Consider the following 21256-nt stretch of genomic DNA (forward strand, 5'->3'; position numbering starts at 1 on the left):
AAATGTGTTCACATGCATGCACTGCAGCAGTGACTTGACCTCACCAAGATGGCGGTGCTCTCCTCCCATGAGAAATCACATGATGTCCTCTCTAGTGATATAACTAAATGGATAGAACTCATTGGTAGTAACAGATGCTGTTTTATGTTTTCAACATTTGCTTTTCTGTGTCTTTCACTCCTGACTTTCAGTCTTCAGTTTATGGTTTGAACTCAGACTTTTTCGCTTTCAATGCTGAGCCTAATTTTACATGGGACCCCCAAGTAAAACAAGAAAGAGGCTGGTAGAAATTGGAGTACTGTTAGTGAAAAAAAGGAAAGGAGGAGTTTGTCTTTACAGATAGAAGACAGAAGGGATTCAAGTCAAGTCTGACTTATGGACAGAAAAAAGGTGGATATCCTGTGTTTAAAAAAAAACAATTGAAAGAGACAAAAGCTTATAGATCAGAAACGCGTTCAAGTTGTTTTATCTGGACGTGGATGAAAAGAGAAAATAACTAACTGTTCCTAAAGGAGGAGTTTGATTTAAAAAAAATGTTATGAGGGGAAGAAGCCAGAAATTAAGTGTGACGCTGATTGAATGAACGCATGGAAAAGAAAAGCAAATAATTCATGTCTTGGAGATAAAACAAAACCATTGGAAAAAAAACACATTTGGTACACAGTATATCGTTTTAACCTCTGACTGTTTTAAGATCTATTAATGGTTGATCAAGGCATTGATAAACAGAAATGCCCTTAATGCCTGGTAATATAATCTGTTAACGCTTACATGCGCAACAATGAGCAGGGACAGGTTTCAGAATTTTAACAAAAATGATATAATATCAAAAATAACTAGATTCGACGAATCTTCAAACTAAAAAGGAGTTCTCTTATTTTCACTAGTGGCTGTTTTAGAGGTTCACAGAAATACATACCGCCTATTAGGAAGTTCAACTAAAGCTTTAGTAGGATTTCCGTCGATCTGTCCTCCTTCCAAAGATCCTTTTCAACATTTTCATCAAAAATGTGAAGTCTTTAACAACGCGTGAACGAACCATACCGTAACAAAGCGCAGTGACCTAACCGGAAACGATTGTCTGCTTTTACAACCAGTCATGAGCATCACCGCCCCCTATGGGCAAGGATGTTTGAGTGGGAAAAATAAAAAATATATATATATATTTTTTTCAAAGAGCTTGTTTCATAATACGGACGCATGCACATGTTGTTAATTCATACCGCCAGGAAAGCTAAAATTTATTTAAAACAAGTTTCATTTCCCCCCTCAAACCTCCTTGCCCATAGATGCTCGTGACTGGATGTGAAAGCAGCGAATCGTTTCCGGTTTAGTAACGGCCTTTTGTTTAAGTATGGTTAGTTCACGCAGTGGTAAAGACTTCACATGTTTTGCTGTAAAAGATCTTCGGAAGGAGGAAAGATCGATGGAAATCGTCTTAAAGCAGTAGTTAAACTTCCTAAGAGGCGGTATGTATTTCTGTGAAAGTCTAAAACAGCCACAAGTAAAAAAAAAAATAGTTTGAAGATACGCGTTCAATCTAGTTGTTAAGAGAGATTCTGAAAACTGTTGTTTGAACCCTGTCCCTGCTCAGCACGTTAACATTATCCATTCAAAGACGATGCATAGCGCCATCGTCACGTGACCATCATGCATTAAGGGCATGTCTGTATGATAAATGCTTTGATCATCCATTTAAATAAGGTCTTAAAACAGAGGTTAAAACGATATACTGTGCCAAATATGGTTTTGTCAATGATTTTGTATTATCTTTTCCTCCTTTGAGTTGAACCATAAACTGAGGACTGAAAGCCAGGAGTGAAAGAAACAGAAAAGCAAATGTTGAAAACATAAAACAGCATCTGATACTAAAAAACTTTTTTTTTTCACTGGGTAATAGCTTCAGGTTTAGAGGGTTTTTTCAAACAGTTTCAAAACATACAAAATATTTTTTCTCCAAATGTTAGTATTTCTTTCAACTTTACAATGAGTACTTTGGAGTTTAAAACTGTTTTCATACATTAGTTTTTTAAATTTACAATCTGGATTTTTATTGACTTCAAGCCGATCCTAACTAGACCCAATACAGCTACCGTATAACTAGACTTTTCATGTTATAACAGTCAATTTTGAAATGGCTATAACATTTTTATTCTTGTCTTAATGTCTTTGTTCTTTTGTGTTTTTCTTTTTGCAAGGAGTACATTATGAATGACAGCTCTAACCAGGAGAGAGCCTCCAGTTTGGACCAAGCAGAACCAGAACCTCCACAATTCAAAGAGGAACCAGAGGAACTGTGCATTAATCAGGAGGAAGAGTCGCTCTGGCTGAATCAGGATGCTGATGTAAATGCAGAATTAAAGTCTAAATGTGAAGAGAATTTCAGAGATTGTAAAAGGATTATGTTTCAGTTCAAGGAACTGTCACATTATCAGTACTGCCTGGGGATCAGAAATGCTGAGACAGACTTACACAAAACAGGTATGTGAAGTATCACTTATCAGATAAGTTTCTGTTTTTTTATTCTGTAAGTGAATTGGGTTAAAGCACATCTGTGTTTATGAGTATCTGTAGGAGCAATTGTTAGTCTAAAGAACAAACAGTATTCCTCAAATGTAATTAAAATAAGGTTGAAACATCACTTTTTTCACTTCACTTCACTCTTTCACTTTTCTATTATGCTTATGTTTATGTGTTATTAATTGTCATAAATTTGTTAAATAATGCATTTGGTGTCTTTGTATACAACAGCTACAATGCAAATGAGTTGACTTTGTTTAGTTTATGTTCTTTGTAACTTAAAATTGTGATTTATTTAATATGATTTTTGTTGGACAAGCAGTAAACTCCGTGAGTATGCATCTCTCTTTTTTTTAAAGCATTATCTTTCTGTGGCTTCTACCCCCAGAACAGCAGCATCTGTGTGAGGATAAGAATAAATGGCACCTCCATAAACGGAAGAGACATTCCAGTTTGGACCAAACAGAACCAGAACCTCTACAGATTAAAGAAGAACCAGAGGAACTCTGCAGTAACCAGGAGGGAGAGCAGCTGCTCCTGAATCAGGAGACTGATGTGAAGATGGAGTTCAAGTCTGATTTGTTGGATCATCAGCATCACCAGAGGAACATCACCATGATTCCTGTCATAAAGCTGGAAAGAATAGGTACGTAAACTGTAACTGTTCTAAGAATGCTTTTTATTCCTAAGAAACAAAGCAAAGGAGGAGAAAAGTCCCTGTTTTCTGCTGCTGTCAGTGACTCTGTACTCTCCAGCCTGAGCAGCTCCTCTGTGAGTGTGGAGGAGTTTCCTAATCTTATAAATTTGACATGCTTGAGCATCTTGAACTGGATTACTGCATTAACCATGCAGTAATCCAGTGATGAACACTAAGATCCATATGTCTATGGATCTTAGTGTTTTACCTTTTTGATTCAGTTGTCTCTGATCAATTACATTAGAATAAGGCTAGAAAGCTGCAGTTATTCATTAATCTAAATTAAAGGAATTATGTTAACTATGTAAAAAAATAAAAGTAAACATAATTTAGGTGGTATTATATAGGAGGATAACGTGCAAGGAGAGACGTTTGGTTGAGGGGTTTGCCCTTCTTATACCCTGTTAGAATGCAGCTGCCTTTATAGTGACTGATGGAAGATAAAAATGACCACATCTCCTCAATACTTGCTGCTCTTCACAGGCTTCTTGTTCATTTTAGGATCCAGTTGACGGTTTTATTTATATCTTTTAGAACTCTGAATGGTTTTGGTTTCATTGTATTTATTAAAGGTTTATTAAAGAGTTATTTAAACCATGTGCTTTTCCAAAACTGGAAAAGGCTGAAGCTAAAAAAAAGTATTTTTCTGTCAGGAAAAAATTAATTCATAGATTTTCAGCTCTGTTGAACCATTAATTTTTGTTCCCTCCATGAACTCAAATGACTTTCACCTGCATCTTTACCAGCTGGTTCAGCGCGCTTCAGGCCGTCTGTCTGCGCGCGGACACACGCACACTTTTACCGAACAGGATTTGTGAAAATATATTTAATAATTAAGTTGCAAATTACACAAAAGAGGAATGCATGAAAAGATGAGGCTGGAGGAGGGACATGAATCTCTTTAATAATATCAATACAAATGCGTGTTTTTTTCCTGCGGGATGGCAGACGATACAAAATCAATGCATCTCTTACTGTGCGGGAATAAATTCTCTGAGTTTTGCGGGTGCGGAAGGAGTGGACATACATATTGCGGGTTTGGGCGGGAGCGGGATGAAGGAAATAGTCCCGCGCAGGGCTCTACCAGGAGGTCACTAGGAGCAACGTGGTAAAGCAGGAGAAGGAGGACACGTTCATCTGAAAGCACACGTCTGTAGGAGCAAACTTGAGTCTGAAATTTGCTGCAGATTGATGTTCGAAAAGTAAAATTTCATATGAACATATAAATGTGAGCACATTTAAAATTTGAAAGATTTCCATTTGCAATTCTGACTCAACAGAAACACAGTAAGCAATGGAAAAAGTATAATTGTTGGAATGCTACAAAGAAATTAATTTAGTTTAATGCTGTAAAGCATTCAACCCTTTGTTTTCCTGTTTCTCTTTATTTATTACACTCATCTTCCGCCGTTTTCGGCACTTAACTCCTACAATTTTCACCTATTTTTACCATTCAACTATTGAAATGTTCAGCTCTTTCAGCTTATTCCTGCTATGACTTTTGTTTTTTCAAATCCTTCAACTTTTCAAGATATTTCAGGATTTTCAAGGAATTTTGCGCCGTTGAAAATTAATACATAGGGAAGTCTTGGTGCATGAGGTCGCCGGTTCAAGACCCCGCTCGGACATTTGACTTTTGACATCTGACTTTTAGTCCTTCAAATCCTTGAAGTTTCTGAGATATTCCAGGATTTTCCATTATTTTTTGTTCCATTGGCTACACTTTTAAAACCTTTGTTTCTTACAACCATTATAACTTCAACATACTTTTAGCTAGAGACACCGTACAAACATTGAAATGCTCACAAGGCTTTGGTCTTCAACATAAGTTTTGTAATTATTATGGGATTGCAACACAACCTACGGTTTAGCGGCCATTTTGTGCCAAAATAAGAAGCGATTTTTGGGTTTCATTGCATCCATGGCTAGAACTGAACATATTGAATTACACTGGATATTAGGGCTGGGAATCATTGGGTACCTCAAGATACGATGCAATTTGTGATACATTGCTCACTTTAACGATACTATTACGATATGGCGATGATGTGATAATCGATATATATCGTCTCTAAAAACTCACGATATGTCAAACTTTAAGAAAAAGATCTTGGAAAAAATGTTTTTTGGAAATTATTTACCCATTTCTTTTTAGTTTTTTAAACAATAATAATGAACAACTTGTGTCCTATTTGGTGTAATGAAAAACAGACTTTTGTGTAACATTGCTGAAATCAGTAATACTCTGTCTTTGACAAACAATGACAATTTTCATTTTAAAAAATATCTGTAAAATTCGGTTTAAACATTTGTGAACATGAACAGCAGTGCCATTATTTAGTACAAAATTGCTGAAAACAGGATAAAAAACGAATAAGTCAAGTAGCTGCCAGGCACATATGTATTAACTTTTGAAAAACAAAACCATAGCCATTGCTTATTTTACAGTTGTGAATCAGATATTAATTCTGTGAGCAAATTATAGAGTCTTTGTTAAAAATTAATGACACCATTTAGTGCAATTGGGGTGTAAACAAAAATAAAATTCTCCCAGAAAAAAAAAAACGGGTAGCTATGAACTTTCCTGTAAGTTATTTAAGAAATAAACTGCTTTTAAAATAAATTAGCAGGGATGAAATACATGAACTTAAAGTGCATCTAAAAGTAAACATCTTTGTGAACAAAACTTTAGGGGAAAAGCTGCATGTGATGTATGTTTATATGTTCATGTTGTTCTGGAGAACCACAGGCTTTTTAGCGTCAAGACGCCGCTCATCTACCGCTGCTTTGACGAGAAGGGGGGTCAAAGGGGAGGAATGACACTCCTGCTGTTTCCAGCACCATCTCAACCATAGCTCTGGTCTGGGCGTACAGTGCAGGGATCATTTTTTCAGTATTTCCAAGAGGGAAGCGACAGCCACGGCTTTCTCACACAACTCCGGGTGATGCAGCTTCAATGCAGCCGGCACGTCTTTTAACTTGCTGCTCTCGCTATTTCCTTGTTTTTCCCTTCTGCCATTTTTGTTTGATTGTGTATTCTTCTTCGTCCGTCCGCGACAGCCAATCATGCAACGAGCGCCCCCTACCTACCCTCCGAAGAATCGTTTTACCAAAGGATGATTAATATAATGTTTTACATGATCTTCAAACCATAAATAAAAGGTCGATACTTGACAAAAACGCTTGGAGAATCAATCACGGGATTAAATATCGCGATATAGCACCATATCAATATTTTGGCACACTCCTACTAGATACAGCGGGGAAAATAAGTATTGGACATGTCAACATTTCTCTCAAAAAACATATTTCTAATCGAGCTATTGACACAAAATTTTCACCAGATGTCGGCATCAACCCAAGTAATGCACACATAGAAAGAAATCCAAACATTTATGTCCATAAATGAAGTTATGTGTAATAAAGTGAAATGGCACAGGGAATAAGTATTGAACACGCTTAATGAAATTTATTTAATACTTAGTGAAAAAACCTTTGTTGGTGATTACAGCCTCAAGACGCCTCCTGTGTGGAGAAACCAGTCGAATACATTGCTCGGGTGTGATTTTGGCCCATTCATCCACACAAACCGCCTTCAAATCTTCAAGCTTCCGGGGGTCTCTTCTGTGAACCCGGATCTTCAGTTCTTTCCAAAGATTTTCAATTGGATTCAAGTTTGGTGATTGACTGGGCCATTCTAGCAGCTTTATTTTCTTTTTCTTCAACCAGTTTAGTGTTACCTTGGCTGTGTGCTTGGGATTGTTGTCTTGCTGAAAGATCCACCCTCTTTTCATCTTCAGCAGCCTGGCAGATGACAGCAGATTCTGATCAAGAATGTCTCCATACTTTTCTCCAGTCATTATTCCTTCAATGATATGAAGTCTACCAGTACCACATGCTGAAAAACAGCCCCACGCCATGATGCTCCCACCTCCAAACTTGACTGTTGGTATGGTGTTTTGGGGGTGATGTGCGGTGCCATTTTTATTCCAAACATGTTGTGTCTTATGACATCCGAAGAGTTCAATTTTGGGTCTAATCTGACCAGAGTATCTTCTCCCAGAATGTCATGGGTTTATCCAAATGTTGTGTCGCAAACTCCAAACGAGCTTCAACACGCTTCTTCTTCAAAAATGGAGTCTTGCGTGGTGTGCGTGCATGGAGGCCATGGCGGTTGATTGCATTACTCATTGTTTTCTTTGAAACAACGGTACCTGCTGATTCCAGGTCTTCCTGAAGCTCTCCACGAATGGTCCTGGGCTGTTGGAGAACCCTTCTGATGATTGTTCTGACTCTTCTGTCTGAAATCTTGCGAAGAGCACCTAGCCGTGGCAGGTTTATGGTAATCCCGTGTTCTTTCCACTTGGGTTGTGCCGATGGACGATACCATCGTCCATCGTGATGGGTGACTGACATCCCGATGGAGTGACACCATCGGGATGCCACGCCCCCGCCACGCTGCGAGTCGACACCATAAGCTGCGGTTACATGTGCAAAATATCTTGATAAGGATTATTGGTCAAATTAGAATCCAACCGTGGACATGGGCCCAGAAAACCTTTTTCAGATTATAAAAAAGTTCACATGGGTCAAAGTTTTGGTCGGAATAAATCATTCGCACATGCGTAGTAGTGTTTTTAAAAACCGGAAGCGAAACTTAGTTTCGCCGAGCGGCTACATTATACGTCAGCTCGGTAATATACGAGATGATCTCCTGAACGTGCTTTTATTAATGTTACGGTTATTATGAAGCGCCTGTTCGCTCATCATTTTAATTTTAATCCATGTGGTCAGTGCTTCTTCTGTTGAAAAACGGAGCCGGAAAAAGCCTGGGTTAACTTATTAGCAGTATGCTAATACGGGCTAACAACATTAGCATGAACATAAATTTTATGCGGAAAGGCTGCACGTAAATATGTGGGACTGACATCAGCCTTTATTTTGTCGGGACACGACTGGAAACACAAATCCACGTGATTATGTGAACGGTTTCTAAGGACTGAGCGGCCTTTCGGCTTCGAAGCTTACACACTGCGTTAGCTAGCGCTCCGAGCTCTGCCCCGACACACTTTTACCGGGAGACCCGTCTCCTAAATTCCGGTTGCTCGTTCACGTAGAGCTGCGGGACGGATCACAGTCCTAAGTCTCCCACACGTAACAAAGCATCCTTACTTCCCCTAAAACACAAAACTGTAAGTCCGTCTGCTCTGCTAGAGACACGTCTAATCAAATGCAGGATCGGACCACTTCTTTTCTATTTTATTTTTTTAAGTCACTTCCCTCAGTTTAGACTGGATCATCGCAGATGAGTCATTATTTGGGAAATAATTCTACAAGTTTCCATGTGCAATATTGCCACCTACCGGTTTTTAAGGAGTTTTTCCTTACCGTGAAGGGGGGGGGGGTGTCTAAGGGCAGGAATATCAGTTTAGTTTAGTCTGTTTGTTAAAGTTTAGTATTTTTGTAATGCATTCTTTGTATTCATGATCCCCTTTTTATTGTTTTTCATTGCGCTAAATAAAAAAAATTTAATTGAATTAGAGAATTTATACAGTGATTCCTGTCTTCTTATGCCTTTTACAAGTTTCCATGTGCATGTATTAGGGAGTTAATAAATTCTGTCTGGCCTCACAGACTCAAAAAAATAACTGATTGGATGAACTCAATTTAATTGTTTTGTCAGGATTTACACCCAATAAATATGAGTAACCCCACCTCAAAGAAAATTCTTCCATGTAACGAAATATAATCGAGTTAGTCGAACTACATTTTATCAAGAAAGGCAAAGGGAAAAAAAAAACAAGCAACAACGGTCTAATGCCAGATTCGAACTCAGAACCTCTGTATTATAAACCCGCTAACTACGCCGCTGAGTTTACACTCCGGTGATGAAACAAGGCCGCCGCTATAAATAAATAGATTCCTTATTTCTATAAATGACGCTATTCGTGTATCGTCTTATTGGGAGAAGCCGACTTGAAACGATTTCATGCCACAGTTTCATTTTTTACGTGGAAAAAAACGAACTAAAGTTTTCACTTTTGAAAAGTCGAAGGATTTGAAGGACTAATAGTCATACCAGCCATTACATTAGATCAGTGCTTCTCAATTATTTTTTGCCAGGCCCCCCCTAGGAAAAGAAAATGTTTCGCGCCCCCCCTGACCCCCCCCCCCCCCATAACCCCCCCTCCCACACACACACACACACACAGACACACTCGCGCGGTGACAATACATCAGGTCAGTATCTATAAAATTTGTATACCTAAAATTGTATCTTTTAACACTAACAAAAGAAAAAAGCAAAATAAATCCACTTTCAACAAATATTAACTTTATTTAGCCACAGAAACCCTGTTCTAGTCTAAAACAGAAAAGAAGCTGAAAGTACCTGAAATAAAAAAAATCTGTCATTCCTTATTTAAACTAGAAACATTTTGACCAACTGAACCATTTGATGCTGAAAAAAATAATTCAATCAATAAATAATATTAAATCTAAATTGATCTGAAACATTAACACAGCAGCACCAATATATTTAACGTTTTTAGTCTGAAGAAATAGGTAAAAACGTGCTGATTTTTTTTTTCTAAATGACGGATTGTTTATTTCTGATCTCATAAAAGTGCAGCTGTTTTCCTGCATTACCTGCGGTCTTTATGTCTGTCTGACACCAACTAAACCACAGGCAGACAAAGAAAACATGGATGGAAAATAAAGACACGTCATCAAAATGTCTACAATAGTTCATAAAGAATGACATTGTTAGCATGAGCTTAGGAATCTAAGGGCAGCGGTGATCTTGGGCAACAGGCAGCGGTAGCAGTGGTCCGCGTGCCCCGATTCCCCTGGCAGACAGGGCCCACACCACCCCTCCCCTTTCGTTCTCACTCGCGCAGCCGCGGACAGACAGAACAGACAATAGGAACCGAATAGTGGACCAGATTATTTTCCAAGCACTGAGCCGCTGTCACCGTTAAATTTGCGCACCGGACAAACCTGTGCCTAAAACCGCCACCACCGCGCGCCCCCCCTGGCATCGCTTCGTGCCCCCCCCTGGGGGCGCGCCCCACTATTTGAGAAGCACTGCATTAGATGAAGGAGTTGAACATTTTAATAGTTCAATGGTTAAAATAGGTGAAAAATTGTAGCCGTGAGACGGCAAAAAGAATAAAGAGAAACAGGAAAACAGCATTCAACAGCATGCCCCTTACTTGAACTCAATTATTTTGGATTACTGGAGTTATAGGGGAAACTATTAATACATTTTGTGTTAGGTCAATTAAATGTAGATACATTCTTTTAAAATAAATATTTTTAAATAAAACAAACAGAACTTTATTGTGTTACATGAAAGAGGGGCTTGAATCATTTTTTTGAGTGATACATAAAAAAAATTGCACCATTCAAATTTTCCTCCCCTCTGTTCTCTTTCTTCCTCATACAATTCACAATGTCACAAAATGTGCTCCACTGATTCTTCCCCTTTCCTGCAATCACAACTGCTGTGACAAAGGTGAATCAAACGCACGGGCTCAGCGTGGGTGGGGTTAACACTCCACAGCAGACGGGCTCAATGTGGGCGGGGTTAACATTCCACAGCATGTTCACATTCCTCTGCGTTCAAAGCATTCCACTATGTTGACCCATTCTGCAGGCTGCAGCCAGGGCTTACTCGTGTGTTTTGCAACAATAAGGTTGCGTAGGTCTTTGGACAGCTCTTTGCTTTTACCCATCATGCAATGCTTATGTCTAACAGCTTGCTGGTGAGAAACCTTTTTAAAAGGCATCAATCAGGACTATACCAGCTGATATTACTTTGCATTAATAGGGGGCAGGTTAACCTTCTGAATACTGACAAACTCCAGCTGCTTTCTTAGCTTGCCAGACCTTTTAACCCCTCCTTTTCTTCATGTGTTCAATACTTATTCCCTGTGCCATTTAACTTTATTACTCATTACTTCATTTATGGACATAAATGTTTGGATTTCTTTCTATGTGTGCATTACTTGGGTTGATGCCGACATCTGGTGAAAATTTCATGTCAATAGCTCGATTAGAAATATGTTTTTTGAAAGAAATGTTGACGTGTTCAATACTTATTTTCCCCGCTGTATGGACAAATAAGGAATGTGGGCGTAGTCAGCAAACAACCACCGTTGCTAAGGACGTCCAAAAGTTTACTTTTTCCGAGTTGTCTGAAACTGACGTTTTGAAAAAAAAAGTGGATTTTCTATAAATTTATCACATGTAGCTTAGCTTATATTTTGTGTATCATTCATTGTCTTAAATTTGTTAAATAATGCATTTTGTGTCCTTGTATACAACAGCTAAAATGCTAATGAGGTGGCTTTGTTTAATTTACGTTATTTGTAACTTAAAATTGTGATCTATTTAATATCATATTTTTCTGTGGCTTCTACCCCCAAATGTTCAACATCAACATCTGTTGATCTATTTAATATCATTTTTGTTGGTGAAGCAGTAAACTCTGTGAGTATGCATCTCTCTTTTTTAAAGCATTATCTTTCTGTGTCTTCTAGCCCCAGATGTTCAACATCAACATCTGTGTGATGATAAGAATAAATGGCACCTCCATAAACGGGAGAGACATTCCAGTCTGGACCAAGCAGAACCAGAACCTCTACAGATTAAAGAAGAACCAGAGGAACTCTGCAGTAACCAGGAGGGAGAGCAGCTGCTCCTGAATCAGGAGACTGATGTGAAGATGGAGTTCAAGTCTGATTTGTTGGATCATCAGCATCAGCAGTGGAACATCACCATGATTCCTGTCATAAAGCTGGAACGAATAGGTACGTAAACTGTAACTGTTCTGACTAAGAATGTTTTTTATTCCTAAGAAACAAAGCAAAGGAGGAGAAAAGTCACTGTTTTCTGCTGCTGTCAGTGACTCTGTACTCCCCAGCCTGAGCAGCTCCTCTGTGAGTGTGGAGGAGTTTCCTAATCTTATAAATTTGACATGCTTGAGCATCTTGAACTGGTTTACTGCATTAACCAGTATGTCTATGGATCTTGGTAAATGGTAAATGGCGTATACTTATATAGCGCTTTCTACCTTCTTTCGAAGGCCCAAAGCGCTTTACAGCAGTGTTTTTCAACCAGTGTGCCGCGGCACACTAGTGTGCCGTGGGAGATGGTCAAGTGTGCAGTGGGACATTTCCCTCATTAACCGGTTTAACAACATTTTCCATCTCCAGGATTTAAGTTCTTTGTTCATCCCTACAGGCCCTGATAAAACACAAAGAAATTGGGAATATGAAAGATCGTAAAATACTTTTTTCTTTGTGTTTATTTGATTCTATTAAATACATTTTGATAAGAATGACGGTACCACGATTTAGCCGCAGCTTCAGCTGCGTTATGAAAAGTTCCGCCCCTTTAACTGTCTCCACCAATCATTTTTGGGATCTTAATCACATGTCATCAGTCTGACCAATAAGAACTGGTTAAAGTTTTCACTTCCTTGTTCTGAATTCTGCTGAAAAATTCTTTCAGTTCTAACAAAAATACCAGCTAAAGTTCGTCTTTAGCGGTGTAGTTTTCTACAGAATCCGGTGTCAGACCGTGGAACAAGTGAACAAAACAATGACGCTCAGAGACGCTAGTCTCTCTACATTCGGCGGATTATTGAACTACATCTCCCATGATGCATTGGGTTAAAGTGACAGTGTGAGCATCTGGGCGCACAACTCTCTCCTCTTAACGTCGTGAAACCACAACGACCACAAATCAAACAGTTTTTAAATCTTTTAACTTAACTTTAATTACATCTTAAAAAAACAGCTGCAGCTTCCAGCTTTTTCTGCCATAATTATCACAAAAATTCACTGAGATTATGGAGGGACTGTAGATCGATACAGACCGAGTTTCTCCGTTTTATTTTACTTTTTTGAATGCCGGTGTGCCGCCGGATTTTTGTCAAGGTTGAAGTGTTGACGTGGCTCAAAAAAGGTTGAAAAACACTGCTTTACAGTCATAGTCCCATTCACCCATGCACACACACTCACACACTAGCGGCGGCTCCTCTGCCGAACACTGGTGCCAACCTCCCACCAGAGGCAAGGATGGGTTCAATGTCTTGCCCAAGGACACTTTGACAAATGGGCGTGCAAGGCGGGAATCAACCTGCAATATAACGATCATGGGTCGAACACCCTACCCCTGCACCACGGCCGCCCACGCACCACGGCCGCCCACACTTAACAGTCTACCTTACTCTACCTATCTTAACATTTTACCTTTTTGATTCAGTTGTGTCTGATCAATTACATTAGAATAAAGCTAGAAAGCTGCAGTTATTCATTAAATAGAAAGGAATTAAGGTAACTACCGTATTTTCCGGACTAAAAGTCGCTGCGGAGTATAAGTCGCACCAGGCCAAAAATGGATTATAAAGTATAAAAAAACACAAGTTGCATTGGTAACACTTTATATTAAGATTCCTTAACAAGCTTTGTTAACACATTAACAAGCATTATAAATGAATTTATAGGGTGTTAGTAAGACATTTATTAGTACAATAAGTCTAATAAGATTTATTAAATTCCTTAGTTAACACATTTACAAGCATTATTATTAGGATGTTTTTAAGATGCTAATGATGCATAAAACATAATAAATATATATATATATATATATATATATATATATATATATATATATATATATATATATATATATATATATATATATATATATATATATATATATATATATATATATATATATATTAATGTAACATTAGGCACTCAACAAATGAAATTCACAAAACTCCAACTTATTAAAAACAGAAACTTAATACTAAATTATATAACGATAAAACAATCCAACATAAAGAACACAACAACTCAATGAGGGGGATTTTGGAAAGTCAGAGTCTTTCTCAGTCTGGAAAGGACCTCTTTGCACCAAATCCATTCTTACTGGATCAGAGAGTGTGGTTGGCCATCATTCATCTGGACCAACTGGATTTGAGGTACTGGTAGGTGGAATTTTGGATCCACTAGGCTCCTCTTCCAAACAGGCATCTCTTGGAGCCTCTGGAACATAAGATACAGCAAACAGTGAAAAGTCAAACAGTCAAATGTTTTCCCTTTCAACAGTAGATGTGGTGACAGGAGTTTCTTCTGCAGCTGAAAAACAAAAATTATTATTATAAAATAATCAATGATAAAACTAATAAAATACCTAAAGCAGAATACTACTACAACTACTATTCTACAACTCCGTCGTAGAATACTACTAGTTTAGTGGCTCATTTAAATCTGTGTGCAGGTTTTTCACAAATTCATGATCTTTTTATATATTTATGAGAGATTTATTGTTTGATTGTATATTTGTATGAGGTCATATTTATTCATTTTATTATGAACAACTTGGGACTACATACTCCTCAGCTGCTGTTTATGAACATAAGGGGTTATGCAGACACTGTTTTTTTTTTACTTTACATGCTATAAAATTACCTGAGATGACATAATCCTGGATGACAAGAACATCTTGGGATGTGGACGCTGCACCACCTCCAATACTTTTGGAGAGCAGAAGAAACTGTCGGCTGAGACGGAACTGTGCAAAGCATCATCATTATGTAAAACCAAAACTGCAAAATACAAATAAGAAAAAAATGTACCCATTTTATAAATAATAAATGTGAACAATAATTTGAGTATAAATGGAACTATAAGCATTTATACACGTCTTTATCTATTATTTTGTACGTTCATGATTTTAAAATTAGTACATTTATTTTGTTTATCATCTATAAATGACAACCTTTATTTCCTATGTATTTAGCAGTTTTGACTCTCCATATTTCATGCTAATGCAAGATTTTAAGACACATTCAATGTTGAAAAAGTCAAACTACCTGACCTGCTATAATAAACAGCAGTTTTTTCAATGACATAAACCGGAAAATGCAGAATGCACTAAATATGTGTTAGCAAAACAATTAACCAATACGATAACGTGAGTTATTTAAACATCTATCAGCCATCATACCATTATCATTATTTACTTTTCTCTGCTTTCAGCCGTTTAGAAGGCCATGTCCGACCTCATCTTAGAAACTTGGGTATCAGAATTATTTTCGAGTTTTCCATTGGAAATAACGACAAACGGGGTCGTTTTATGTACAATCTTTACCTCAGATCGATTAGTATTTACGTAAATTGCGCAGCTGCATAGAAATACTGGATAATGTAAAAAAGACGGCCCCAACATCATCCAAACTGATCTTGTGATTGATGTTGAAGTTCTTCATCTTTTTTCAGCTCCTAATGATGGATAAAGTATCTTTGGCATGAAGTTCTCTTGTTGTCGCTTTGATCAGTGTGACAAAATGGGCTCGTTTTTTTCTTTTTCCCAACTTTATTGAAATACAATGCGCTCGTAACTGTACAGTGTGCCAGGATCAGATGCAATGATGTTGACCAATCGTTGCTAAGAGGGGCGTAACGTCCTTTTTTGGGTTGCCAAATTGGTTCAAGTGTGTTGAAGGGGGGGATCACAAAAGTGCAGGCAACTTTCTTCTGCACAATATTCAGAGCGCACGTTGGTACGGAAATTCTATGAAATGGGTTGCCAGATTTGGGTCTTTCTTTGTTTTACTTTTTTTCGCTACCTCGGGGCCCTGGTGGTGACGGGGACCCTACACGGCTGCGTAATTCGCGTATAGGGAGGGCCGGCCATGATTATGCCACAGAATGTGCAGTTTTAAGTATATAATGAAAAAGCATTTGGAAGTATTGCTTTTTCATTTTAATTTTGAGTCATTTGATGCAGTTACATTTTGAAAATTAAAAAGCATTTCTTTGAATCAATTTTAATTTTCAAATTAGACATCTCTAAATGAATTGTGCTAGACATTTACTAGAGAACTTTGTGAAAATGAAATGTCAAATACCATTTTCATTTTATTTAAGTGACAGAATAAGCAGTGTTGAAGAAGAACATGAAAAGCATTTTGGTGGATTGCTTTTTCATTTTAATTCATTGTATGAATGTATAACTGATGATTGTATTGTTTTAGTGTATTGTACTTATTTAGTTGCTTGAAATAAACCATTTCAAATCAAATCAAATAAAAAAATGTAATTTACTGTATGTATAACTACAAACATGTCTTCTTGTGATTAGGAGTACATTTAAATGTATATTCATTTACTTTTGATTTTTTTAATCATCCAAATTTTGTTATATATTTTTTTTTAGATATATCAACTATATATCTAAATATTTTTGATCACTGTAACCTGCTTTATATTCTTCCATCTCTATTTCTCTGCCTTGCAGATGGGTACAGATACACCTGTTCCTCCTTCAGTTGAGACAAACTGTCTCACAAGTCCCCATACATCCTTTGTTTGACCTTTTCCACCTCTGTAGTCTGCTGTTGTTTGTCCTCTCAGTGTTAAGTTCTTAGCTGCACTGGTTAAACTCTGACAATGTTCCAAAATGCAGCTGTATGACAGTTTTTTTGTTTTTAAAGAAAATCCTGACAGTCCTCTATTTAAGTCTTACTGGCTTTCTTTAGCTGTCCACATCAGATCCAAACTCTTGACAGTCATTTACAGAGTGGTGGACTCCACCAGCTTCTCTGCACCTCTGTACCCCTACACACATCACGCTCCGCAAATGAGCCACGCCTGGTTGTTCCTGCACAACATGGCAAAAGGTCTGAAGCTCAGCTTTTTAGCTCTATTTACACAGAGATGGACTGATTACACACAGCAGCTTCATTTACAATCTTTAAGAAACGACTTTTACAAGAAAAAAGAACAAAATGGCCAAGAAAACAGTCCATAAATGAAAGAGGTTATCATGTAAATGTTTGAGTTCATTTAGATGAGAAACGTTTTATGGAACAACAGTTTGGTTCTTCTTGAAAGGAGCTGTTCTTTCTTTTCCATGTGACTGTTTGTGTTAATTATATTAGAGCAGCTGTTATGAAACAAAGCTGTGGAAAAATGTGAATAAATGCTGTGATTATAAAATTGCATACATTGATGTTTTATGTCGTAAAGGAAATAAGGTCATATTATCTAATGTTTCAGATGTTTTTTCCTCTTGAATCTTTGTTCCTGCAGACTTCTCAGAGAAAAACATCTGTAAGGAGGAGACTGATGATGAGCAGCTTCTCTGGAAGCAGGAGAGGAGCTCCAGCCTGGATGAAGAGAAACCAGAGCTTCCACTGATAAAGGAGGAGTGGGAGGAGATCTGCATCGGTGAGGAAGGAGAGGAGCTGGAACTGAAGCAGGAAAATTATGATTTCATGGTCACTGAGGATGATCAGGAAAAGATGGACTCCAAACCAGAACCAAGTGAGAACCCAGTTCTGGAAGCAAACACTCAGATCAGAAACAGCGATGCTGTGACTGTCCAGCTGGACTCTCCTTCAGATTCTCATGTGAAGGAGAGTCCAGCTGTCTTATGTCAGTCATATTCCTGTGACACATGTGGAAACATTTTACCTCAACATAGTGATTCAATACACACGTCGGAAAGGCCTTATTCTTGTAAAGTCTGTGAAAAAAGTTACTCTCAAAGTTCTACCTCAGAAGCTCATATGAAAACCCCTACAGGTAAGAAACCTTTTTCTTGTAAGGTATGTAAAGAAGATTTCACTCAAAGGAAAAATGTCAAACTCCACATGAGAACTCACACAGGTGAGAAGCTTTTTTCGTGTGAAATTTGTAAGAAGGTTCTCGTCTCCTTGAGAAATTTGACCTATCATATGAGAACTCACACAGGTGAAAGTCCTTTCACTTGTGAAGCTTGTGGAAAAATTTACACTAAAGGTAGTGACTTGAAAATCCACATGAGAACTCACACAGGTGAAAGGCCTTTTACTTGTAAACTTTGTCAAAAGGGTTTCATGCAAAGTAGAGACTTAAAGGCCCACATGAGAATACACACAGGCGAAATGCCTTATTCTTGTGAAGTCTGTGAAAAAAGTTTTACTAGAAATTCCAACTTAAATGCTCACATGAGAATTCACACGCGTGAGAGGCCTTTCACTTGTGAAGTATGTGGAAAAAGTTTCTTTAAAAGTAGTGACTTGAAAATCCACATGAGAATTCACACAGGAGAAAGGCCTTTTTCCTGTGAGATTTGTGACAAAGGTTTCGTCCATTCAGGTGGATTGACCTGTCATATGAGAACTCACACAGGTGAAAGGCCTTTTACTTGTGAAGTATGTGGAAAAAGTTTCGCTCAAAGTAGGGACTTAAAAACCCACATAAGAACTCACACAGGTGAGAAGCTTTTTTCGTGTGATATTTGTGAGAAACACTTTGTCTCCTTAAGAAATTTGACTTGTCATATGAGAATTCACACGGGTGAAAGGCCTTATTCTTGTAAAGTTTGTCAAAAATGTTTTACTCAACATTCTTGCTTAAATGTTCACATGAGAATTCACACAGGTGAGAGGCCTTATTCCTGTGACATTTGTAAGAAAGTTTTCATCCGTTCAGGTGCATTGACCTTACACATGAGAACTCACACAGGTGAAAGGCCTTATTCTTGTAAAATATGTCAAAAGGGTTTCATGCAAAGTAGAGACTTAAAGGTCCACATGAGGACTCACACAGATGAAAGGCCTTATTCTTGTAAAGTTTGTCAAAAATGTTTTACTCAATGTTCTTGCTTAAATGTTCACATGAGAAGTCACACAGGTGAGAGGACTTATTCCTGTGACATTTGTAAGAAAACCTTCATCTATGCAAATAGTTTGACCTTACACATGAGAAATCACACAGGTGAAAGGCCTTATTCTTGTAAACTATGTCAGAAGGGTTTCATGCAAAGCAGTCCCTTAAAGGCCCACATGAGGACTCACACATGCAAAAGTATGTGAAAAAAACTTTTCTCAAAGTACTAAATTAAAAGCCCACATAAGAACTTGCATATCTCCATGTGAAATTTGTAAGTTTTTTGTCTCCTTGAGAAATTTGACCTATCATGAAAACTCACACAGGTTAAAGCCTTTATTCTTGTAAAGTTTGTCAAGAATGTTATACGCGAAGTAGTTCATTATGTGCCCACATGAAAACCCACACAGTAGTAAAACGCCACATGTAGTAAACCAAAACACTTCAAATCCTCTTCACCTTAATCCACCTGTGTCATGGTAGGAATAACATGTCAATGTAAGGGTGGGGTCATCTGGACCCCATAAGATAGCACAAGAGTTAGCTGACTACATGAACACCCAAACTGGTAAAAGGTGTCATTCGTTTTTGCTTTCTCTTCCTTAACTGCCTATAATAGAACACATGATGAAATCGCACCATTGGGAAGATTTTATGTTGTAAATTATGTAAAATCTTTGATCAAACTCATGTTTTTTACCATGAATGCAACAGTTCACACATCCAAGAACCCATATTTTTATTTAAAAGAATAGTTTTCCTGGATATTCAGACTATTCTGAATAAAGCAAAAATATTAAAATGGCACCATGTTTTTGTCAAATAAATTAAAAATATTTCAATGCAGTAGATACTAGGAATGTAACGGTACGCTAAAATCTCATTTCGGTTCGGTTCAGTATTTCATAGGGCTCGGTTCGGTACATTTTCTGTTTGTTTGTTTTTTTGTGACAAAAAGTCAAAAAAAATTACTTGCAAAATGCATTTATTGGTTTTATATAACAATGAATAAAGTGAACCTATGTAGGTGATCTGCTAGATAAAATAATACAAGTATTAGTTGCCAGTAACCAAAAACTTTGGATAATTAACACTGGCCTGAAAAACAAGTAGCTTTTTTTTTTTTTACTTGCACACTTTTTTCTTGTAGACCTGATTTTTACAGTCGTGTGATGTCATTAAAGTGTGTTGGGTGTACACGCTATTTTTGTGCAACAATGTCGACACACAGCATTCGACTTGTCCAATTGTCTTTTCCCTTCATTGATGCTCACAACAAAGCCAAAGTGTTCCCCCCACACAGGAGAGCGTAAGGAGATGGGGGGGGGGGGGGGGGGGGGGGGGTCCTCAAATTCTGGCCTCACATCTGCATTAGCAATGTTGATACTGTTCACATGCCTTACTGTCACCTCTGTTACCCAATAGCGTATTTGCGGAAACTCTTGGCTAACATTAGTTCCACCTCAGCTCAAAGATTATACATTTTGGGGGTGGGGTGGGGGTGGAGTACTGAAACTGTACCAAAGTGAACCAAACCAAAATTGCCGTACCGAAATGGTTCAATACAACTACATGTACCATTACACCCCTAACAGATGCATTCAGGAGGATTCACAATATTGGAAGATGTATTTGCCACATGTAGATTTTTAGTAATAGATTACCTTTGCATACAATTGTGAGATTCTCCAATAGAGTATGATGTTTTTCTGAAGGTGCAAAAACCATTTGCCTATCTTTGCATGAAATGTTTAAAAATATGTATATAAACATAGCTGTAGTTAACTGCTGATAAAGATGTAAAATGTACCTTAAATGTGTTTAAATCTGACTTTGAATAAATGTATAACTTCCTATTAATGAAACATTTATACATTATGGTGGTCTGTTGTTAAGAGAGTTTTCAAGTTTTATTGCAGATATCCAAATAAAGCACACTGATCCCAAGCATTTCTTTTTGTATTCTTTTAATTTGTTAGTTTTCAAAACTTCTTGAGCATTTGTTGAATCATAACCGTCTAGCAACCCTTGTGCTATCCTAGGCACTTCAACATTGGGAGTTGGGTCATCTGGACCCCACTAGACAGTGGGGATGATCTTCAATGATTTCTGATCTTCACTGGTGTCCATGGATTACATGAAATCCTCTTCACCTTTATCCACCTTTGTCATGGTAGGGAGAACACGTCAATGTAAGGGTGGGGTCATAGGATAGAACAAGGGTTAAGGGTCTAACAATTCATTTTAACAAGGATTTGATTCCTATCATAAGTTTTGGTTGCTGATCTGATTGATAGTTGAATCTAATTCACTGACCTAAAATTGATCCAGGACATCTTTAGCCAAATATTCAACCAGTGTGATA

The 21256-nt window shown here is 37.7% G+C and overlaps 3 protein-coding genes across 20 annotated transcripts in view; 2 read left to right on the forward strand and 1 right to left on the reverse strand.

The window, feature by feature from the left end:
- The window catches only part of LOC105356154 (uncharacterized), a 183621-nt gene extending 162783 nt beyond the window's left edge, over positions 1–20838 (forward strand). For all 3 annotated transcript variants that reach the window (XM_078934597.1, XM_078934596.1, XM_078934595.1), the window contains exon 3: positions 17329–20838. In XM_078934597.1, coding sequence (XP_078790723.1) covers positions 17329–19097 — 1769 coding nt within the window. In that variant the 3' untranslated portion in view covers positions 19098–20838. The remainder of the gene's footprint in view (positions 1–17328) is intronic.
- LOC110013423 (uncharacterized) overlaps positions 1–21256 on the reverse strand; it is a 401209-nt gene that overhangs the window by 222626 nt on the left and 157327 nt on the right. For 2 of the 13 annotated variants that reach the window (XM_023965585.2, XM_078934517.1), the window contains exon 1: positions 920–1083. The exons of 10 other annotated variants lie outside the window; for them this stretch is intronic. The gene's annotated coding sequence lies outside the window, so the exon portion shown is untranslated. Of the gene's footprint in view, positions 1–919; positions 1084–21256 lie in introns of those variants that run through there. One more of the 13 variants, XM_023965590.2, reaches the window with a different exon arrangement.
- The window catches only part of LOC105358153 (uncharacterized), a 150421-nt gene continuing 130486 nt past the window's right edge, over positions 1322–21256 (forward strand). For all 4 annotated transcript variants that reach the window (XM_078934583.1, XM_078934577.1, XM_078934576.1 and 1 more), the window contains exons 1-4: positions 1322–1469; positions 2199–2481; positions 2909–3166; positions 11761–12030. In XM_078934583.1, coding sequence (XP_078790709.1) covers positions 2208–2481; positions 2909–3166; positions 11761–12030 — 802 coding nt within the window. In that variant the 5' untranslated portion in view covers positions 1322–1469; positions 2199–2207. The remainder of the gene's footprint in view (positions 1470–2198; positions 2482–2908; positions 3167–11760; positions 12031–21256) is intronic.

Source organism: Oryzias latipes, chromosome 17 (assembly GCF_053564925.1).
Source record: "Oryzias latipes strain Hd-rR chromosome 17, Olatipes_Hd-rR_3.1".
Lineage (NCBI taxonomy): Eukaryota > Metazoa > Chordata > Actinopteri > Beloniformes > Adrianichthyidae > Oryzias > Oryzias latipes.